The sequence below is a fragment of the Oculina patagonica genome, chromosome 7 (genome assembly GCF_052425735.1).
Source record: "Oculina patagonica isolate OP01 chromosome 7, crgOcupat, whole genome shotgun sequence".
NCBI classification, from domain to species: domain Eukaryota; kingdom Metazoa; phylum Cnidaria; class Anthozoa; order Scleractinia; family Oculinidae; genus Oculina; species Oculina patagonica.
The window spans coordinates 28657218-28677817 of record NC_135764.1 but is presented as its reverse complement, the minus strand read 5'-3'; the positions used below and the strand labels follow the sequence as shown (position 1 = coordinate 28677817).

The following is a 20600-nucleotide window of genomic DNA, read 5'->3' as shown; positions in this document are numbered from 1 at the left end:
TGCCGTTAAATGTTTAAATTCGGTCTTTCGACCTTATTTGCCTCTGACTTCTTTCTGAGGGTACTGTTTTAATTTGGGGGCAGTATGTGGTAAATAAAGGTGACGGGCCTACACGACTCCTACGTTCGTGACATTAGAACATTTGCCGTTATATGTTCAAATTCGGTCTTTCGACCTTATTTGCTTCTGACTTCTTTCTGAGGTTACTATTTTTTTGAGACATTATGTATTGAAGAGAGCCGTAAGATGATTATGGCCAAGGAAGTGTCTAGAGGCGTTTTACAAGTCCGCGTTTTACTAGTCCGCGTTTTACTAGTCCGCGTTTTACTAGTCCAGTCCAGTCCAGTCCAGTCAACGAAATACAGTATGCCGGGGAGTTTTAGTATAAACAAAAACGTCTGCAAGTCCCAAAACACGAAGTCTTTCTATGCAGGCTGAATTCTTTTTTGGTTAAACCGGCGGTCATGTAGGTCTACAGAGATGCATATGAAAATTCGTAGCTGAGCAGCAATTAGTGAGAGGTATTTCAGGAATCTCTCGGAATTTTTGGCGCGTGGGATCAGCGATTAGAATCTGAGACGCCCATGGTGGGGGATGGAGGTAGGGGATGAATTGGGCCTAAAAAGAGTCACGTTTGATAACAATTAAGAGGTGGGGGGCGGGAGATAGAGACGAGGTCTGGGACCGAATAGTCATGTTCCGACAACTTGTGCCCAGAACAGGTGGTTTATTTTGCGGGTGCGTGAAGCGCGATACAGCGAGCGCGAAGTGCGAGGGCGAGCGTGAAGCGCGGAAAACTTGCAATGCGATCAAGTTACGATTTCATAAAGCCTTCATCAATTGCTATTACAGTAATGGTATGAAACAAATGTTCAATCATTCATCAACAAGTTGTGATCATTTTCTTGACAATAGTAGTTCCCCGGTAAACAGTTGTAGTACTGTCCCATCAAAGTGCAATGGCTGGAAAATACCGAAAAGCACACGACCTTCAGGTGAAACCGCACCTTACAGTATTACCAATACACTGCACTTTGCTAAGTCTTAAAACTTTACATTTTCTAGTCGTCTACTTCAATCGTTTATTTTTATTGTGTGAAATACATTTATAAATTGAAACCATCATGTCATTAAGTAATAATGCAATCTCGACAACGTTCTAGATATTATATTATGCACACTAATACAGCTCATGCAAGCCCTGTGACTTACACAAACACAGTCGGACTGAGTGCTACTTAAGTAACTGCTTCGTGGTTTCTGCTGTACTGAACCCTTCCTTTCAAGGCAAAGCGCCCGATTTTAAGCTTCTCAAGCTTCTCAATGTTCTTGTTATTTATATAAATCAGCAAATATATATGTTGATCAAACTGAAAGCTGGCACAAACTCTTGAAAAATTAAATCGAACGCCGTTCTGTTGATTCTGCATGTGCTGCAATGTCCTCTTTCTAGCGAACACTAAGAATATTAAAAGTCATTAAACAAACATACACTAAGGAAGGATCAACTGAGCGAAAAGGAAGTCGATCCTGTCGTGAAATGTCAACAAATTATAGTCTGAGACCAAATAAAAATGTGAAATATACTTGACATGTGTGTAGATTCACGCAGTGAAACTAATATTAACTGAAATGTATTACAAATGTGTAACCGAACAAAACTAATATACGTTTCGATGGATAGCACTTGTCCGCGAAATTTTTTTATAAACAAGGGAGTTAGTGAGTTTCTTGTCTGCAGTGGTTTTGTTTCGTTTGTTAAATTTCGGCTTTCAACTATGTCTTTCATCCTAAAAGTAAAATAAAAAATAAAAAATCACGATGCTCGTTTTTGAATTGGCGCACGGAAGCAAATCTATTGGTGAACAATAAAAACGATAGTGTTTCTGTATCGGAGCTATTGCTCTGATAATTTCCCCTTTGGAAATGAATACCACTTTACATTTTCAAGGGCAATTATCAGACCGATAGAACAAAAGAAGAACATCAAAGTCCTCGCTGGGCAACTCACAGCCAGTAGTTTCTCGACAGAAACATTATATTGCTAAAATAGTCAAAAGGCACAATTGCGCCAAATTTGTCTTTGCATTTTTCGCGGTATGCCGTTAAAACGTTACGATGGATGCATATGTCAGTTTGATATGAGAGTTTATGTTTTCTATTCGGCGACGACTTCCAAAAAAGCCGCATGCATGAGTCATAATACACGAATGATTTTTCATTGCATGAATAATGCAATTAAACATTTCATTTATACGATTTTAAACATCTTAATAAGCCGCCAACGCCACACGTGACTAATAAATTTAACAACTAAGGGACCGGTCATTATTTATCGCCTGGGTGGAGCGGAGGATTTTTGGGGGGGGGGATCACTTGATATTCAGATGAACAAAAGGGGGGATCAGTCGTAACTGAGAGCCCAAAAGGGGGATATCACTAACAATTTTGAAAGGATTCAGATGCGAGACCACTCAAATCTATTTCGATAATGCCAGTTTGATATCATGCAAATAATTGCGCCCATTCTACTGGGAGATGATAGTATTTGCGATCTCAATTGCAATTTGTTCTAACGCAACTTTATGTATGAAACGGATGCTGTCACACTGGGGAATGTGCACATTTCAATTTATATCGAGAACGTTTTGTGTTAACACTTTTTTATTTGCCTTTTATAAAGTGCTTATCTTATATTTATCTTTGAAAATGACAGGTGAATTCTAAATTGTGAACCACAACTCCTGATAACTGAAATATTGTGAAATAGCATTTTCGTTTAAAAATAAACGATTTATCGCCTGTCCAGGAATGGGCTTCTGTCGCAGCTCTATACTAAATTCGATTGAACTTTATCTGCCTCATCTTGAGCCTCGTCATCCAATACAACAACTTTATTTGCCTCATAAGTCTCATTATCCATTACTCTTTTGTTAAGGCCATGCTAAAAATCATCAGGCCTTTCCTAGTAGCCACAGCAAAGGGTCTTGATCCAATCGCCTTGTTATTTTCTTAGCAAAGTCAGCATTGATGCTATCTACAGGGGAAACTTTATCATTCTCTTCGATTGCACCGAAAATGTGTCCCGTAACCTCGATTGAGGTCAAGTTTCTAAAGGGATGATGTCCCCTCAGTCTACTCGAGTCGTTTCTCTTTGGTTTTCCGGACCTTCCTTTTTTTTTTCTTTCGTTTTTCTTGAGCTGAGACTGGTGAGTTTCTTGGCATAAGGAAACTTATTTGACAGGTTGACAGATACGCGTTGTTGTAAACCTGTCTGAAGTGGATTGAGGTTCCGTGTACGTACAGCGCAGTGATTCGCCCTTGTGCTTCTTCTAAATAGGCGAGTTCGTCGCCTTCGAATGCAGTTCTTTTAGCGTGAAATGAACTTTTTAATTTTTTTTGCACATTCCGTATTTCTTAATCTTTAGTAAATTATGCGCTTTATTGAGTTTGACAGCACCTCTATCTTATTTAGCGCTTATCGCATTTTCTCTTGTTCAAACAGGTAGTCTCTGAACCCAGATTACTTGTGAAGAAACACAGACTCATAAATCTGTTGGGCAATGCTGTAAAAAATCTACTTTCGTGGAGTGTGGGTTTGGAGTAGCTATTTTTGCCAGGGCTCCATATCTGATAACTGAATATGGGTGCAAAGACATCGAGGGGGGGGGCTCACGAAAGTTAGCGATGGTAATGAGGGGGGATCACTTCAGTGGAATAACATTTAAAGGGGGATCACCTAAATTTCACCATGTTTAGCCCAAAAACCTCCGCTCACCCCCCCCCCCCCCCAGGCGATAAATAATGACCGGTCCCTAATTATCACATCAGAGGCGGTCATTTCATTTGCCTTGTTTGTCCTCATCTCGGATTGGCCGCAAAAAAGCGAACTTTCTTTATAGCATTTCTGTCTTATTGGACAAGTTAGATTTTAAACTCCCTTTGGAAAGGATAAAGGCTATTACACCACACCTGCCAGGAGGCTGAAGCTGATACTTTGGGATTGATGTTAGTCATTTCACTGAAATTGTTTTCAGACCATCCGGATTTCCTTTTGTTCTTAAAGCTAAACTTTATGCCAAGTTCTTAAAATGTTAAAGCCCTCTCCTGCTACAAATATCTCTTTGCCTGTTGACAGGTAACTAAAAAATAAATGTATGAAAAACTTTTGAAGCGACAAGAGTGTAAAGTTTGACTTAGCAGCTCAGCTTCAAAATAATGCCACAGATGTCCACCTTGGCACTTGACTGCCATTAGCCAATCATTATCCAGAGTTTAAATGGTGTTTTCCCGCGAACTCTACTACAACTACCAGGAGTCTTTACGTGTTTAACGTCATAATGCAAATGGTCTATTCTGTTAAATTTGACCATGGCCATGGTAGAATCTGTAAGCAAATAGGGCAGCTTTACATTAAATCGGAGGGATTTGTTACCCTTTTTCAGACAATCGCCTGTGAGCATTTACATTAAACAAACTTACAACTAGGGTCATTCAATCATTCTTGCAGTGTAGATCTTTTGAAAACCCGAGTTGTACCTTCTGCGGACAACCCGTTAGCATTTGGTAACAAATAGCGCTATCTTTTAGCGAGACGTAGATCACTCAGATCGGAGCAAGCACGTAGATCACTTGACTATACTGGGCAGAACCATCTGCTGAACGCTTGTGTAAACTGCAGCTCACTAATAAACTCATTTTCTTCCAATGCGTTGTTTCGCTTGTTTATATTCAGGTTATATAGTACTTTCATTTTGAAGGGATGACAAGATAAAATTAGGATATTGCTTCATGAACAACCAACAACATATACTCATGCAACTCCTTGTTTATTTCGCTTTTAGTTTCACCCTTAATACAAGTTAACTCAATTAAAAATTAAGCAATCCATTTAAGCAATGTTTAAGTTTAAAAGACACGGCGCCTTTTGTTATTTATCCAATACTAGTCGTGTATTTCTTCATTACTCCCATGCAATCATTCTTTTTTTAAGGTAGAAGGCTCTTCTGTTCATGACCTAACGGAAACAAAGAGACGTAACATTAGGATGTTTATTTCTATAATTCTCTCAACGTTTATTTTGCAGATTGCCCATCGTCGGAGTTGACGTCATCAAGGCTGATCACCATCTGAAAACCAGCGTGTACAGAAAGAAGACTAACAGAGGGCTACTTTAACATTTCTAGAGCCAGGTCGATTTTAGATACAAACGATCACTGTTGATGACAATGCTTAACCGTGCAAATCGTTTGTCTTCACAACTGATTTTCTCTATATAGAATGTAGAAATTGAATGCAGTTTTCCTAATAAAAACAGAAATTAAACCATTCTCTCGCACAAGATCAAACCCGGGCAGTGAGTACAGTGACAAAGGACAGTCCGATTATATTCGTTTGTATTATCGGCTGACATTGTATGAAGAGAATCACGTGACCTTTCCACGAAGGTTAACAAAAACCTACAACCCATCTTTACGACTAGAAAACTTATGCAAGACCCGAGAGTGACAGGGAAGAAACCATCACTAGTAAACTAGCAATGCGTTGTTTACGAATTTAATGTTACTTTGGTGATTCATTCAAGTTATGACGTCGGATACACGCGCCGACACCTGTTTCAACGCATTGATGAACATAGGTAGTCAGCTGTAGGGAAACATCTCCGAGAAAGTCACAAGCTCGACCGACCAAATATGCACAAACAATTTAACATCCTGAAAAAATGCAGAGGCAAGTTGAAATGTCTGATATATGAAATGCTTTTTATTAAGAAAATCAGACCAACTCTAAATGTACAAGCGGACGCCATCCGTGCGAAAATGTTTAATTAGCTGATATTGCTCTAATCAAATGGCATTGTTCGTTTTCTTTTTATTTACACTCAAACTGCTATATATTCTAAACTTACAACTTTTTAATTTGCATCTGAATATGGGGACAGTATGACGCTGAAACGTCATGTACTAGCGTTGATATTTCTTATAAAATGTTTTCCGATTTCTTCTTTAAAGTGCACCTAACCCCCAAAACAATACTTTCAAAATTGATTGTACATGAGTTAGAGAGTTGAATGGTTAAATATTTCTTCATCTCAATGTTGCGTTTTCAAGTTATGAAGGTTTATTTTTCCAATATGTTAATGAGTATGACGTCTACCCAGTCTTCATTCAATATACAGATTTTGACTGGTTCACACAAGCAGTATTTAAAAAGCATTATCATAATACTCGCAATTTCCACAATTTTTATTGTAAATTCGGTGTCTGGTAATAGCGAGTAAAAAATGATATAAGCAAAACAAGTATGCTTAAAAGCCTGGGTAGACGTCATACTCATTAACATATTGGAAAAATAAACCTTCATTACTTAATAACCTAACATTAAGATGAAGAAATATTTAACCATTCAACTCTCTAACTCCTGTACAATCAATTTTGAAAGAATTGTTTTGGGGGTTAGGTGCACTTTAACTGTTACAGTACGGAACCAAAACAACTAGTGTCATCTTTCTTCGGAGTACCACGCTGTCCTGGTATTTTCTCAAGCTTTACGATCGTTTTTGTTCTTTTCGGAGCAACGTTTTGCTAGACTTAATGCCATTCTCCCCTCCCTCTTAACTCAGGCCAAGTTTGTACTGTTTTACCAGCCTCTAGTTGTTTTCGCCTAACTGTCTGGCCGTATAGCATGCACTTAAAATCGTACTTTTAGAAAATGCCCCAATATAATTCAAGATAGTTCTTCTATAAAGGTATACGTTGGTTTGGCGCTAATAATTAGCGACCTTCAGATTGGACTACGACTACGAGATTGAGTACGAGTACGAGTTTTCAAACCAAATTTGTGTGCCTCCTATAATCACTTATCACACCAATCTTATTCCTAACGTTTATTTATACGTTAGTCAGCAACAGGGAAGAGTTTCGAAACCCTATATTCATACTCGTACTTGATTTCGTACTCGTAGTCAAATCTGAAGGTCGCTAATGCCTCATGAATAACACTCCATGCCAAGTGCTGAAGCATCAGTATGCTAGTAGCAGTGCATCAGAGGTGCAAACGTGAAAAACCAATTAGCTGCATAATCGGACTTAAACTTTACTACATTTGAAAATGAAGTGATTCAAATTTTTGAGGACCCTGAGATCTTCTATTGTAACGCCATCTCTGTTTATAAATTACCTGGTGAAAACATAGTTTGCTCGTTTAATCCCAACACCAAGACCCTGGTAATTAGTCTTGCACTTCGATGATTTACCGTACTTTCTGTAATCAGCCAGCTTTCCGTCACTGGATGTGAAGCATTTGTTTACACCCTATCAGTAAAAAAAAAAAAAAACGGTTAACCAGTCAAGTGGAGTCAGTGTGTATATTAAAGGCTGGTTCTCATATGATCGCCCCGATCGTCTCTGTCGCTTCTGTCGTTTGCAAAGTCTGAGGTGATTGGAGCAAGCAAACTTTTTGAAGCGACAGAGACGATCGGGACGATCATATGAGAACCAGGCTTAAACAAACGGCAACTAAGGATAAAAAAAATACGCGAGTTAATTTAACACTTGACATCAGTTTGTTAGAGTTGATTCGATCTTTTTAGATATTAGATGAGCCAAATGACGTGAAATCACATTTAGCTCTTCCTGCTCCATTTTAATTTTTAAGGGATATGGGGGAAGTTTGGCGTCATCGTGTTAAACGTTTCAACTATAAACTCCTTTAGCCCTTGTATATTATACATGGAATAGTACGTAATTGATCCTTACCCGGATGGCAAAAATCTCGTAGCCTTTTTCCACCGCTTTAGCCTTGCACTTGTAATACATCTTTGCAATATCAGGGTTTTTCTTATTGATGCCTTTGACTTTCGCAAATTTCCTATTGAGAAGCTTTTTCTTTTGCTTTTTTGCCTCCTTGAAACATCCTTCAGGTTTCCAAGTCTTCCAAACCACTGCAAGGAAGGTAAAAACCGGGTAGACATTTATTAGCTATAAATTATTGTGCACGCCGATATTGGCAGATAAATCAAGTGTCCATTAACCATAAAGTCAAAATGATATAGAAAGGTAATAAATACGTCAGAACATTTATTTATTAGTTTGCTATTTTTACTTGAGACACTAGCAGTTAAGGAAAGAAAACCACTTAGTAGCAGTAGTACGTAGTACCAGGACATGTCCTGTATTCTAATGATAGCTCAGTTCCGAGTCTAGACATTCACATTTGTAGCCTTCTGCAGTATTAACACACTTGTGACTGCAGCCGCCATTTGACCAACACACTCGTCAATATCTGAATAAACATTTTCTGTGTTAAAGGCCGATCATCATCTATTCTTGTAAGATGTTAAATAACCTATTAGCAGTTGAATCAAGTTATTTGTAAACTCACTGGTGCATGAAACTGCCTTTGCATTGTGCGTCCACTGACCATTTGCCCCACACTGCGTATAAGAGGGACCTTGTTGCTGGTATACCTGTGGGCATGAGAATGAGCAAGTACTGTTGATTCTCATCTGTGATGTCACGCAACTGTTTGGTGATGTTTTCACACGGAAGCCAACAGTAAGAGCTGGACACTTTACAACTAAAAGGGAAGAAGGAAGTACTCAAATTCCTACTTACGAAAGGTCTTATTTCTAGAGATAACTTTTTGCATGAGACAATTAATGTTCATGATTTTTAAAAAAAGTAAGTACTTTAGAATTGATGGAAACCAACTCAGTAGAAAATAATGGCGATAAAAATTAGCAAGCTTACCACTGCACGAGACTGATTTAGCACTGTCCGTCCACTGACCATTGGCACCACACTGCTTATAAGCGGGACCTTGTAGCTGGTAACCCTGTGGACATGAGAACAAGCATTTCGTGTCGTAGTTCATCTGTGACGTCGCGCAGGTGTTCGGTGATGTTTTGACAAGACTGCCAACGGTAAGAGCTGGGCACGTTGGAACTAAAACCGAGATACAAGGTAATAAAGGAAAGAACAATGTTCCCTTTTTATTATTAAGGGTATTGTAATAAGCTAAACGATATTTTAATATACTACGAGTGCCATCAATCACTCGAACTAATTCCAAATTTCAAATTTTCATGTCATTAAAAAAATTACTTCCTTAAATATTTCGTCTTAAGCTTTTACCTTAGTCATTTGAAACTTTAAAAAAAAAAAATCGGTGCATCATTGAAAAGCGATGACAAGTTTCTTTAATGTATGTACCTCTCGTTTCACACACGAAAGGACGCGGAGCATAACATTCCTTGTCGTTCCATTTCCCGTTAGGATACATTTCACCACACTCCTCGCTGTTAGGACTGTTAGGTTCTCCTCTAGCCCAGTTAGTGTAATTTACCGGTGATCCGTCAACCCACAGCCAGCGAGACGTGTTTTTAGGATTCCTGTACAAACCAATCCATGTGCGCTGAGAGACCTTTGCGGCAATTGCTTGTTGTTCATCACGTGAATTTATCACGACAAGATTGGATCCCAATGCTTCACAGGCGGATTTAGCTGCAGTCCAATTCAAGGCGTCGGAAGAGAAATTGTAGCAGGAACCTTCCATGTAAATCCAGTTGTTTGAACATACTCCTAACACAACAGATGGTAGTTGAAGTAATAAATGTTATCTCCCTTTTCAGTTTAATTTACAAGACAGTATAGAACGCAACTTTTTTACAGCATTTCTTCGAATACGCGCCCTTCCTTAAATGCAAGCGTCTCCATCCCCTCACTTTCAATATTTCGGTGGCTTAAATAAAATGATCCTCATTTGTACCATTTTATGGTACTCTTTTGCAATTATTGTTAGGTTTTATATGTTTTAAGTGCATAAGCTCTGTTCATTTTACAATGGAAGATGGTTGATGAACAAACCGAAAAATGGCTTGTTTTAAAAATAAATCTGTTATTCTTTGTTCTAAAAACCAGACGGTTTCAGTTACCGATATCATCAATTTAACTGAATAAAGATTTGTAAAAAGCGTTGGCAGCGATCTATTAAATTGCAGCGGACTTTAACCATTTTTTTTTTTTATTAATGAATAATACCAGCTTTCAACAACTGGGAAAAACTACTGGCTAATTATTTTACCTGCTTGTGCCTGTGAGCAAGTTACGATAAGAATTATTGGAAGAAAACACAAAATTTTCCAAGCTGCTTTCAGGTCCATTTTGTAGATAGTGACCTGAAATATTGGAAGGAGAGGATTAACCTGTATGAATAATAATTCCTGTATAATTTATAAACAATCAGAAAACAAAACAGGATTACTGAGATTTAACAGTAAGTTAAAGCACTGGCGATTTATGTAATAAACAACAGCAAAATAATGCATTCTTGCACTTACATGAGGATGAATAAAAGAGAAAAATTAAAATATAGTAAACAAAAAAGTACACGTCAAAATTTCGGATAGCGGTCGCGAGAAGGCAAAGATTACAAGTATAGATAAACGCAATGTTCCGCGGACAATAGCACCGTCAGAAACTTCACTTTCTCTTTTTGAACACATTAATTAACTATCAACAGTAACAGTTGTAACTCTTAGCTATCAACACTTGAGTCAACGCAGTTTTCTCCGATGCCTGTGATAAAACTTTCTGTTTTTATCCACATACGTGTGAAAAACAAGTAAACATTCATACACGAGTCGATAGACGAGTGTTTCCACAGCTTTTTCGAGTTCTCCCAAACTTTCACGAGTGTTTCTATAACTCGATAGAAACACGGAAAACATGCTTTCTATTTCTTTTAGAAAACAGCACGGGGAAAATAACAAACATCAAAGTAATATTTAGCGCTTTATTTAACATCAAAACGTAGATTCTCTTCATCTCGCGGTTTTACGTCATGAACATAATCAACCAATCATAACGGTAAGGGAGTCGATGAACAGAAAAAACAACAACTATTCAACATTTGCTTCAAGGCTAAAATTCACCGTTTTATGGCCAAACAAACAAAGAAAGCAGGCCCCAAAGTTAACGTAATTGTGAGAAATAACTAAGCCGATGGTCAGTTACCTGAAGTCTAGCACTGGAAGGAGTCAAGAATTGTGGTTTTATTTCACTTCATCGAACTAACCGAATGGTTTGACGACCGACGCTGCCGATCGAGCGACTCGAACCTTGGAGGTGAAAGTGCATTATATTTCTGTTGAAAGATGTTTGGCTCGGCATTCTGGACGAATATCTTCTCCTGTTGAGGAGCTGTGAATAGTTCTGAAGTGCTGCAAAGCCTAGAATGGAGTGAAGTTGCGTTTCATATACTTCTTTGAAAGGTCAGCCGCTTCGATAATTTCTTTCACAGACTATTTTTGAATGTGTAGCGGGCTCTGTAAACATCTTACTCGCTTGTTTTCAAGTGTGAAAATATTTGTTTAGTCTTAACCTGGTTTTTTTCATCTGTGACATTAAAATTTGGCACAATTCTTAGTTGTTTTTTTTTGCATTGCTAATTTCAGCGCCGTGAATATCGATTGCGGCGTGTCTCCATCGAGTTATAGAAACACATTTTTTAACCAATCAACGCACGTATTTTCTTTGTGCTATTTTGTAAACTTTTGTAAAAATTGGTTGTGAAGAATGCGTCCACTTTCTCATGTTTGGCATTGGTTCAGTTATACTTCGAGAGGTAATACAACAGGCAGCCGTTAAATCCTCAGAAGCGCTTACCTTTCACCTCTCCCTATTTCCCAGCCCTTACGAGAAAAAGAGAGGCCTCTGCAGAGGAGAGAGTCTTATAAACATGATAAAAGACGTAACTTACTGCACTGCACTTTTTCTTCTTTGATGAACCTATTCTGCGACAAGTCAGGTCTCCGTTAGTAGTTGGTTTTCTGTTGAGAATGGAATACGATCTTAGACGTTCTCTCTTATAAGGGGTCCTAATAAGCCAATTAGAAAAACAAAAATGACAACTGACATGTGACAGATGACAAATGAGTCATTACGGTAAACGCGATCACTGAGCAGAGCTTTCTAGCGCCGGAATGTTGCCTAGAAACACCATATTTCAAGAGGCGTTTCTCCAGGGAAGGTAGATTCTTCTACATTTCTTCAAAATTAGATAAATTATAGTTCACGATGCTTTAGATAGGTCTTAAGTTACAAAGAATATTTTAATGAGAAAACAGAAAATTACTGACAGTTGACAGTTGTCAAATGAGTTATTAAGGTACGTGCGATCACTGAGCAGAACTTGCTAGCGCCAGAGTATTGCCTAGAAACAGCGCATGCCTAGTGGCGTTTCTCTACGACTGAGCAGAGCTTGCTAGGAGTAGAATAAAAGTGCCTAGAAAATCTCAAACGCCGAGCGGAGAGTTCCCTAAATTAAAAAGTCCTTAACATTATTTCTTTTAAGCAATAGACCACACTTCCTAAGGGTTTACTGGCATAATAAAACCACGCGGGATGTTGGGAGAAAATTCAGGAACTTGACTAGGAGAACACGAGAAAGCTTGTAAATCATTAGCCTCCTTTGCAGACGTTCTTTGGGCTCGTCATGCGTTTCTCCCCCACGAATTTCTGTTATATAATAGACGATGCCGATTTTTTTTTTTTTTTTTTCATAACAAAGGTAAACCGCAGACGAACAGAAGTGGTAGCTCGGTTAAGCAGACGTTCGTGGGGGAGAAACGCGTGACAAGCCTAAAGAACGTCTGCAAAGGAGGATATTAAATCACGAGCCGTTAGGCGAGGGATTTTTTGTCAAGAAACACCGCATGCCTAGTGGCGTTTCTTCAGAAAAGGGAGCGTTTTCTACATTTAAGGTAGCCCGCGGGTATTTATAAGGCTGACAATTTCCTTTTTTAAGCGTGTTTTTAAACGGAAAAAAGTGAAGTGATTGCTTAGATTTTTGAGATTCTAAAAGAATTATGCTTAAATTATATTAAATGATAAATTTTGTGGCGATCGAATGCGATTTGTTTAAGTTATGAGCGATTTTCGGAAGCCTTCGTTTGTAATAAAATGCGATTATATTTAAAATGCCACGGTACATTTTTCTGTAATTACCGCAAGACGCTGCCAAACAGTTAAAGTTTACTCAAAACAGCTTACAGGAAAATCCACTCCGTAGATTTCCTGAAGGAGCGAGCGACATCTTTATTTTGCCTTTAAAAACTGCTGTGTTATGCGTCTGTCTTGACCGTCGCATAAATGTCATAATTATAATAACCCAGTACCAGCCAGTTTAAAGGCTGATGTCACCTAGCTTTATCTTGTGTGCAAAAGTTATAAAGTTCCTGTACATACATTAACTGTTGGCAGTCCATAACAATGAACAATAAAGATGGATGGTTTTCCGTCGAATTTTTGAAAATATCAATCAAATTACGCGCTATTTCAAACTGCAAAAAATTTGTCGATTTGTTTTGCATTTTTTTAATGCTGCAGCTAGAACAGGATATTGCAAGGTTTGTGCCGAGTTTCAGCGTCTTTCGTTCATACAGTTTGAAGAATTTTGGTCGCAAAGTCAGGTAGATTTGCTTTCCAAGTTCTAATCTCTTCGTAAATCTTACATTTCGAATGAATTTATTGTTGTTGTACGAAGAGTGGTGTTACTTCCAAATTCCACAGATCTTCTACCGTCAGGGAACACGTGTGCAGGAACGGTAATTGTTATTTCAGTAGTAACTATTTTAGGCTGTGTTATTTCCAAGTGGCACTGACTCAGTGATATGAAAACGTAACGCCACTAGACATGCGCTGTTTCTAGGCAACAATCTGGCGCTAGCAAGCTCTGCTTAGTGATATGGAAACGTCGCTGGGCATGTGCTGTTTCTAGGCTGCACTTTTATTCTGTAGCAAGTTCTGCTCAGTGATCACACGTACCTTAATAGCTTGTTTGACGACTGTCAACTGTCAGTAATTAATTAAAATAGAGCTGTGGCTGCTTCTAAGTCACCCGACCAGAAGAGTTTCAAAACCCAAAAACGACGTTTATTCACGGGTAAGATAGGTTGTTTTACACATTTAGATTCTTGAATATAAACTGGATTACCCGAGATAACAATCTGTGGGGAAGAACCGCAATGAAATAAGCGTAAGTTCTAAGCACATCGCTAAAATGATTTACAACATTTCTTACCATTTAGGCTTTTTACAAGACATGACACGCGCCGATGGAAAACGATTTGCTTTCACCAATTCATATTTATAAGAGCACCAGGCGATGGGAAAACAAATTAATGGCGATGGGAAAACAAATTAAGTTATAAAGTGTAATTAAGTTTTAAAGGTCCACATCAGCCCTAGGCTGCCATCTTTATAGACCTTTGTTTTCAAATAAAGTATATATGTATGTATGTAAAATGGCGGTAAGTAAAACGAGCGGACGGTCGCTAAGCTGCGTAGATAAAAGCTGATTGTAATCTGGCTGAACTGCAGCCACAAGAGCAAGGGACCTTGAGGAAAAAAAAAAAAAAACGAAAACAAACACAAGAAACCTTTTTCGCTTTTGCTGGCCTGGCATGATATTGATAGCCGCGCGTTGATATTTTCTCATTCAACATTCACTCAAAAACCATATTTGTAAGGGAAAAAAAACTACTACAAGCTAGTCGTGATAAAAGCTTTCCACAAACTTTATAGACTTTATATAAACGCCGAGTCCCCGTACGCACTTGAATTGATTTAAACCGCTTTAGTGCTTTCTATCATTCGGCAAATAACTGACGAAGAAATGCATGCTTTAAGTAAGTAAATTCGGAATAAATTTGGCAAGCAGAACTAGCTTTTATTCCAAATTTCGCCATGCAGTCTGTGAAGATTGAAAACTTGCAAACTTTCCGAACAGTCCTTATTTACTTTCGCGATGAATGACTCCGGCCGATTTCCTCGTGTAGGACTTAAAAATCATTGAACAAATTTTCTGCCTCTAACATGTTGCCATTTTCGTTTCCTCACATTTGTTTGACTATTATAGCTTTTTACTTTTAAAAAATTTCGTCGTGTTGATCAATAAAATTCTTAGAGTGGAGCCGAACCAGTGTCTTATTCTTTCAGCCGCTTTGATTTGCTGACCGAGTCATTCGAGAAGTGCATGTGTTGAGAATAACCAATTAGTTGATCTCGAAATTTAAAGAAGATTTCTGTTTCTTCGAGAAACATTTTCTATAGTTATTTCATAAAAGCAATATGTCGCACTTTCAAGGGTTTTGCTGGCGTAATAAAACCACTTGGGATGTAGATCATTCGTGATTTACATGCTTCCTTCGTGTTTTCCTAGTCCAGTCCTTGAACCCTCTCCCAACATCCCGCGTGGTTTCATTTCGCTGTTTATTGCTTAAAAAAATAATATTTTGGTTTTCTTAAATGAAGAAAACGCTCTCTTCTCTGGAAAAGTAAATATTTTGGCGCTAGCAAGCTCTGCTCAGTGTTCTCACCTACATTAATAACTCATTTGACGACTGTCAACTGTCAGTAATTTCGTGTTTGTTCCTCGTTGCTGCAAATTTACAATTTCTAATATTTACATGTTTTCTCATTACAATATTTCATACCGTCACGTTTTTTCTTCTTTGTAATTGAAGACTTATCTTAAGCATCGTGAACTAAAAATTATCTGATAGGAATTTTTTTTTATTTTTTTTTTTTAATTTAGAAAACTCTCCCTTTCTTTGAGAAACGCTACTAGGCATGGCGCGTACATTTTTTTTCTCTGTGGATAAAATTAATACAAATTTATCACACTCAGACGGAGTGGCGCATGTAAGTATATTTCTGAGTGGATACGCGGATGAAAGCAGTGGCTCATTTAAGTATATTTTTGAGTGGATACGCGGATCAACGCAGTGGCTCATTTAAGTATATTTCTGAGTGGATACGCGGATAAACGCAGTGGCTCATGCATGTAAGTATAGTCTGAGCGGTGGATACGCGGATACACAGTGGCTCTTGTACGTATATTTCTGAGTGAAAAACGTGGATACGCAGTGGCTCATGTAAGTATATTTCTGAGTGGATACGCGGATATGCAGTGTCTCGTGTACGTAGATTTCTGAGTGGATACGTGGATACGCAGTGGCTAATGTAAGTATATTTCTGAGTGGATACGCCGATACGCAGTGGCTAATGTAAGTATATTTCTGAGTGGATACGTGGATACGAAGTGGCTCATGTAAGTATATGTTTGAGTGGATATGTGGATACGCAGTGGCCGATGTAAGTATATTTTTGACGGAGTGTGTACGAGATACGCAGTGGCTCGTGTACGTATATTTCTGAGTGGATACACGGGTACGCAGTGGCTTATTCAATTTTATTAAATAGCCGCGAGTGTTTTACTGGAAAATAGACCACTCGTAAAATTCATACGAAACTGCATCCGGGACTGTAGTGGCGTATTCTCCATATCCTCACTCGTGAGGATATCGATGACGTCGATATCAAAGCTGCCAACGCCGGTTGGAAATGGCGAGCTACCGAGATCGATTCGTGAAGCTCACTGAAGCCAAAATAAAATGTTTTACTGAGGAGCAAGAAAATGCTAACACGAAGAAGAAAACTTCGTATGACTTGAAATTATTTAAAAGCGCTTCTTGCTTGCGGAAAGTCAGACGAAGATCAGAAATCAGAAAAGCGGTGAGTTTGGGCAGAAACAGATTTGAAAACTGCGAATTATTTATTGTCAGTGACATTGATGTAAGCTAATAAACAGACTGTTTTTTACATTTACGTTATACATCTTCTGAAAGCTTCAGTTCGCGAAATTTTGCCTTTCAGTTTCGCAATTTGCTCAATTTATATTGTTATATTTAGCCGTCGCTCGTGTTTAAGCTTTTGATTAATAAAATGTTTTAACTTTTACTTCATGCATGATTTTTGTCTATATAATAAAAAGAAAAATTACACGGTGGCTAGCTTGAAGATATGAATTTTATTTTCGCGTGGTAAAAGCAATATTTTACTCATTTGCTGCGCTCATTCGTAAAATATTGCTTTACCACTCGAAAATAAAATTCATATCTTCGCACCGCCGTGTTATATCCTCTATATATTTCTGAGTGGATACGCGGATACCCAGTGGCGTATGTAAAGTACCGTGTTTTCTCGATTAAGCGCCGAGCCCCGAATAAACGCCGGAACTCCATGGTGAAGTCTTAAGCCGAAGCCCCTCAAGCATTGTTTGAGGTGCAGAACGCTTTAGGAAAAAAGGCAACATATATGGCTGTCAAAAATAATGAATGAAAACCCTTTGGTTATAAAGATCGGGCTTGAATAAATTGCAGGAGTGAAATAAACGCCGGTTCCACCATCCCAAGTTTGAAATAAACTCTCGGGGCGTTTAATTGAGAAAATACGGTATATTTCTGAGTGGATACGTAGATATGCCTCTCCATCATAAAACTAGCTTGTTTCTTCGAACGTGTCGACACTGTCATGGAAGTGACCAAACGAAAAGGACTTACATGTGCGGACATAACTTCCGCAAGATAGGCGAATGAATGTTCTACATTTGTACCAATGCATGATAAATGTCTGCTCTTTATTGGACCCAGATTTCTAAATGGAAAAGGACAATTTCGTTCTAGATCTAGATATGCTTTTGTCCATAAAACTCTGATTTATGGACTGTGGCGTTTGACATTGTGAGCATGTGCACCTATGCGCGTTTCTGTACCATGTGCTTTGATTTGCCATAAACCAAATACATGACATGGACCAAAAGCAATCTGAAACCAACAAAATTTTGCTTGAGAAGCGATCTCGGGTATTCAAACAAAATTAACCCCCATAAGGTTTTTTTCCAAATTTTGAAAAAACGATTTACTCTACAATGCTAAAACTTTCAGTAGCTGTTCATTCATCCTCTGCAGAAATTTTTATATGTCAACCTTGTGTCCATGGTATTTGATGTTGCCATGGCAACGTCATAAATACAAGCAGGTCTTGCCAAAAATCGTCATTTCTACCATTTTTCTTAAATTTTTCCAGTTTTTTAAAACAGAAGTGCAAGATGTATATATTTTTACGTTCCGTAAGCATTCTGGCTTGATTTTACATCAATTTCCGTTATTTTTTGACTTTCTAAGAAAATGTTGAAATCCAAGATGGCGGATCCAAGATGGCGGCTTTAATGACGCCACAGCCAATTAAAATTACGTCATCTTGTAGAGTAAGCTAAGGGCTTTATTCTCAGCTCAAAATAATTTCGCTACGCCTTAATATAACGAAAACTCCGGGGAGGGGTTCCATCCACCCTCCCCTCCCCCCCTCCCCTTTCCCTTGTACGATGGTGGGGGTGAGAGTTTGCTTGTACGTCCGAGGGTCAAACTTGAGTTAAATAAAACAACCATCTATCAAAAAAAAATCAAGTTCCAAGTTGATCATACATATAATAACAGCGACTATTTTAGTCAATATACTGAACGTAACTCTATTATCCAACGATAACATTATTTGGCAATGAAGTTTGAAACGTTTTAAACTGATGCGGTCGCTAAAATAGTCGAGGTGCAATAATCTTTCTAAAAAATTCACAGAAATTTCAATGATTTCATTGATAACAATCTATAGCAATCAATGGAAATATATGAGAGCAAAAAGGTTGTGAGTTCGATAAAAAAAAAAAGAATTTTGCGCAAGGCCTTGACGGCATTTCAGGCTCTCAGTTCTTAGAGGAGTAGCAACGGGTGAGCGAGGATGAGTGAGGGGATGGGGAGAGATAACGCGTAGCTCTCTTTTTCCGACTTTTTTCAGACCTGAAACAAAATTCAAACCTCGTTTCAGGTTAAACCGTATTACAACTTCACTGAACTGGCAGTGATGTGTATTTTTCTTGGACGTCATGGTAGTTTCGAGACGCCTCTTTTTGTTTTATTTATGTTTGTACTAGCGACAAACTCAAAACTGATGAAATGAAAGGTGTCATAGATACATTTATCCAGTTCCTTATCTGTTCGATCGCACCGGGTTCCCAGGCAATCTTTGTGAAGGGGATATTTAATAGCACATGCATAGCATGTTAACAGAATTCCAAGATAAAAACCGAGCGATATAACAATAACTGATTACGAGAATGGTGCAATATATCTCGGTCAAAATAGAACAAATGAGCGAGTTATCACCACAAAAACGATTTATCATTGCATAAATGCAAGTGAACATTTTATTGAAATTATTTTAAACAGCACCAAGCTCCCAACATTACCCCTGACTACTTTATATAAAGATTACCATCAGCTGTGGGCATGAAATTCGTCCGCCTGATTTGTTACCTGCATCTCAAATAATTGGAGAAACTGCTAGCTTCCCAAATAGATTCACCCTTTGGCAAGTGACATTAATTCAACAGTCTGCCACACATGTGAAAATTATCTTACCACACTTGGAAGGGAGCTGAAAACTTTACATATATGTAGATCTTAAAAATGGCACGATGTTTTGTCATTTGATAACTTCCCTGACGGTTTCGATTTTCTTTCCCCTTTTTCCATAAAAAGAAAACTTGATTCCATTCCAATTTTACAGCCTTTTTCTACTGAAATCTATCTCTTTGCCACACAGATTCACTGATACGTCGACCTGACTAAACGCCATTTATACTGTCGACAAATGTTTTATTTACCTCGTTACCCTTAGAAAACGAATACTAGTTTAATCCCCGAGTAAGACGACAAATTGTCACTCAAATTCTCCTTTGGCGCATGCATTCATGATATCAATTCCTTGGAAATTTATTACAGACCCCTCTGTTCATTTTTCACTTCTTAATCACTGATCCTGCATTGACAACAAAAGGAAGAGGTTGAGAGATTTTAAACTTAAATCAATCACTGCCAGGATCCAGGAAAACAAACTATAAGCCTTTCATGATCAGTGATAAAAAGTGACAACCTTCAATAAGTGACGTACACTCCTGCGTGTATGGTCTAAGACCAAACATAACTTTATTGATTCCTCAACACTCACTCGAGCATTTTCTTCTTTTCCTTCGGGAATTAACGCTAGTTATGATATTCTTCCTAAACCTGAGTTACCAAATAATCAAAAAATGCAGAGCACCCTTAATTAAATCAAGTTTTTGACATGTCCGGTAAAATGTAAGATTGTGAGCAACCTCAAAAACTAATGTGCTAACGAAAGACGGAAGGTTAGTTATTAAGATCACTCAGAATCTACATGTTAAGGATAAACTTGAGCTTAAGATATGCAATCGTCGTCATTTAGCAGAGAAAAAATGATATGAAATCCTTTTTGGCTTATCTGATCACAGAAACTTATAAAAAGCGAATCAGAAAATCGCTGTTGTTAGAATCTCTTTGAAAAGTTAACTAAAACAGGTTGTTTTCAAGTATTTAGAACTTCATCTGGTTGAAGCTCATTTACTCTTAATGCTATTTTTTACTGCAGATGGTTTTCAAAGCTGTCACGATCCATCGCTGCAAAACTGCAAGTACAGCGTTCCGTGACAACCTGAAAGGGACTAGTGCAAGCTTTTGTCTAGCGGATAGAATACCTACTCCCAGGTTATTTGCAGCGACTAACAATTTGTTGTTGACAATTTAAATGCATATCTCAAGCTCGAGTATCCTTTAGGTTTGTCAAGTCCAGTTGTTTTCTGTGAGCTTGCTTTCACTCGTGATCGCCGCTGGCAAGCACAGT

At 38.2% G+C, this 20600-nt stretch overlaps 2 protein-coding genes across 2 annotated transcripts in view; both read right to left on the bottom strand.

The window, feature by feature from the left end:
- Positions 1–20600, bottom strand: part of LOC144660581 (uncharacterized) — a 162358-nt gene that overhangs the window by 61386 nt on the left and 80372 nt on the right. Inside the window, exon 7 of the mRNA XM_078521234.1 lies at positions 8383–8577. Within this exon, the coding sequence (XP_078377360.1) occupies positions 8383–8577 (195 nt within the window). The remainder of the gene's footprint in view (positions 1–8382; positions 8578–20600) is intronic.
- On the bottom strand, positions 9136–11820 carry LOC144661021 (CD209 antigen-like protein A). Its single transcript, XM_078521739.1, has 3 exons — positions 11761–11820; positions 10084–10177; positions 9136–9581 (listed from the first exon to the last, which is right to left on the bottom strand). Exons 2-3 carry the CDS (start codon positions 10160–10162, stop codon positions 9136–9138), a joined length of 525 nt encoding a protein of 174 aa, XP_078377865.1. The 5' UTR covers positions 10163–10177; positions 11761–11820.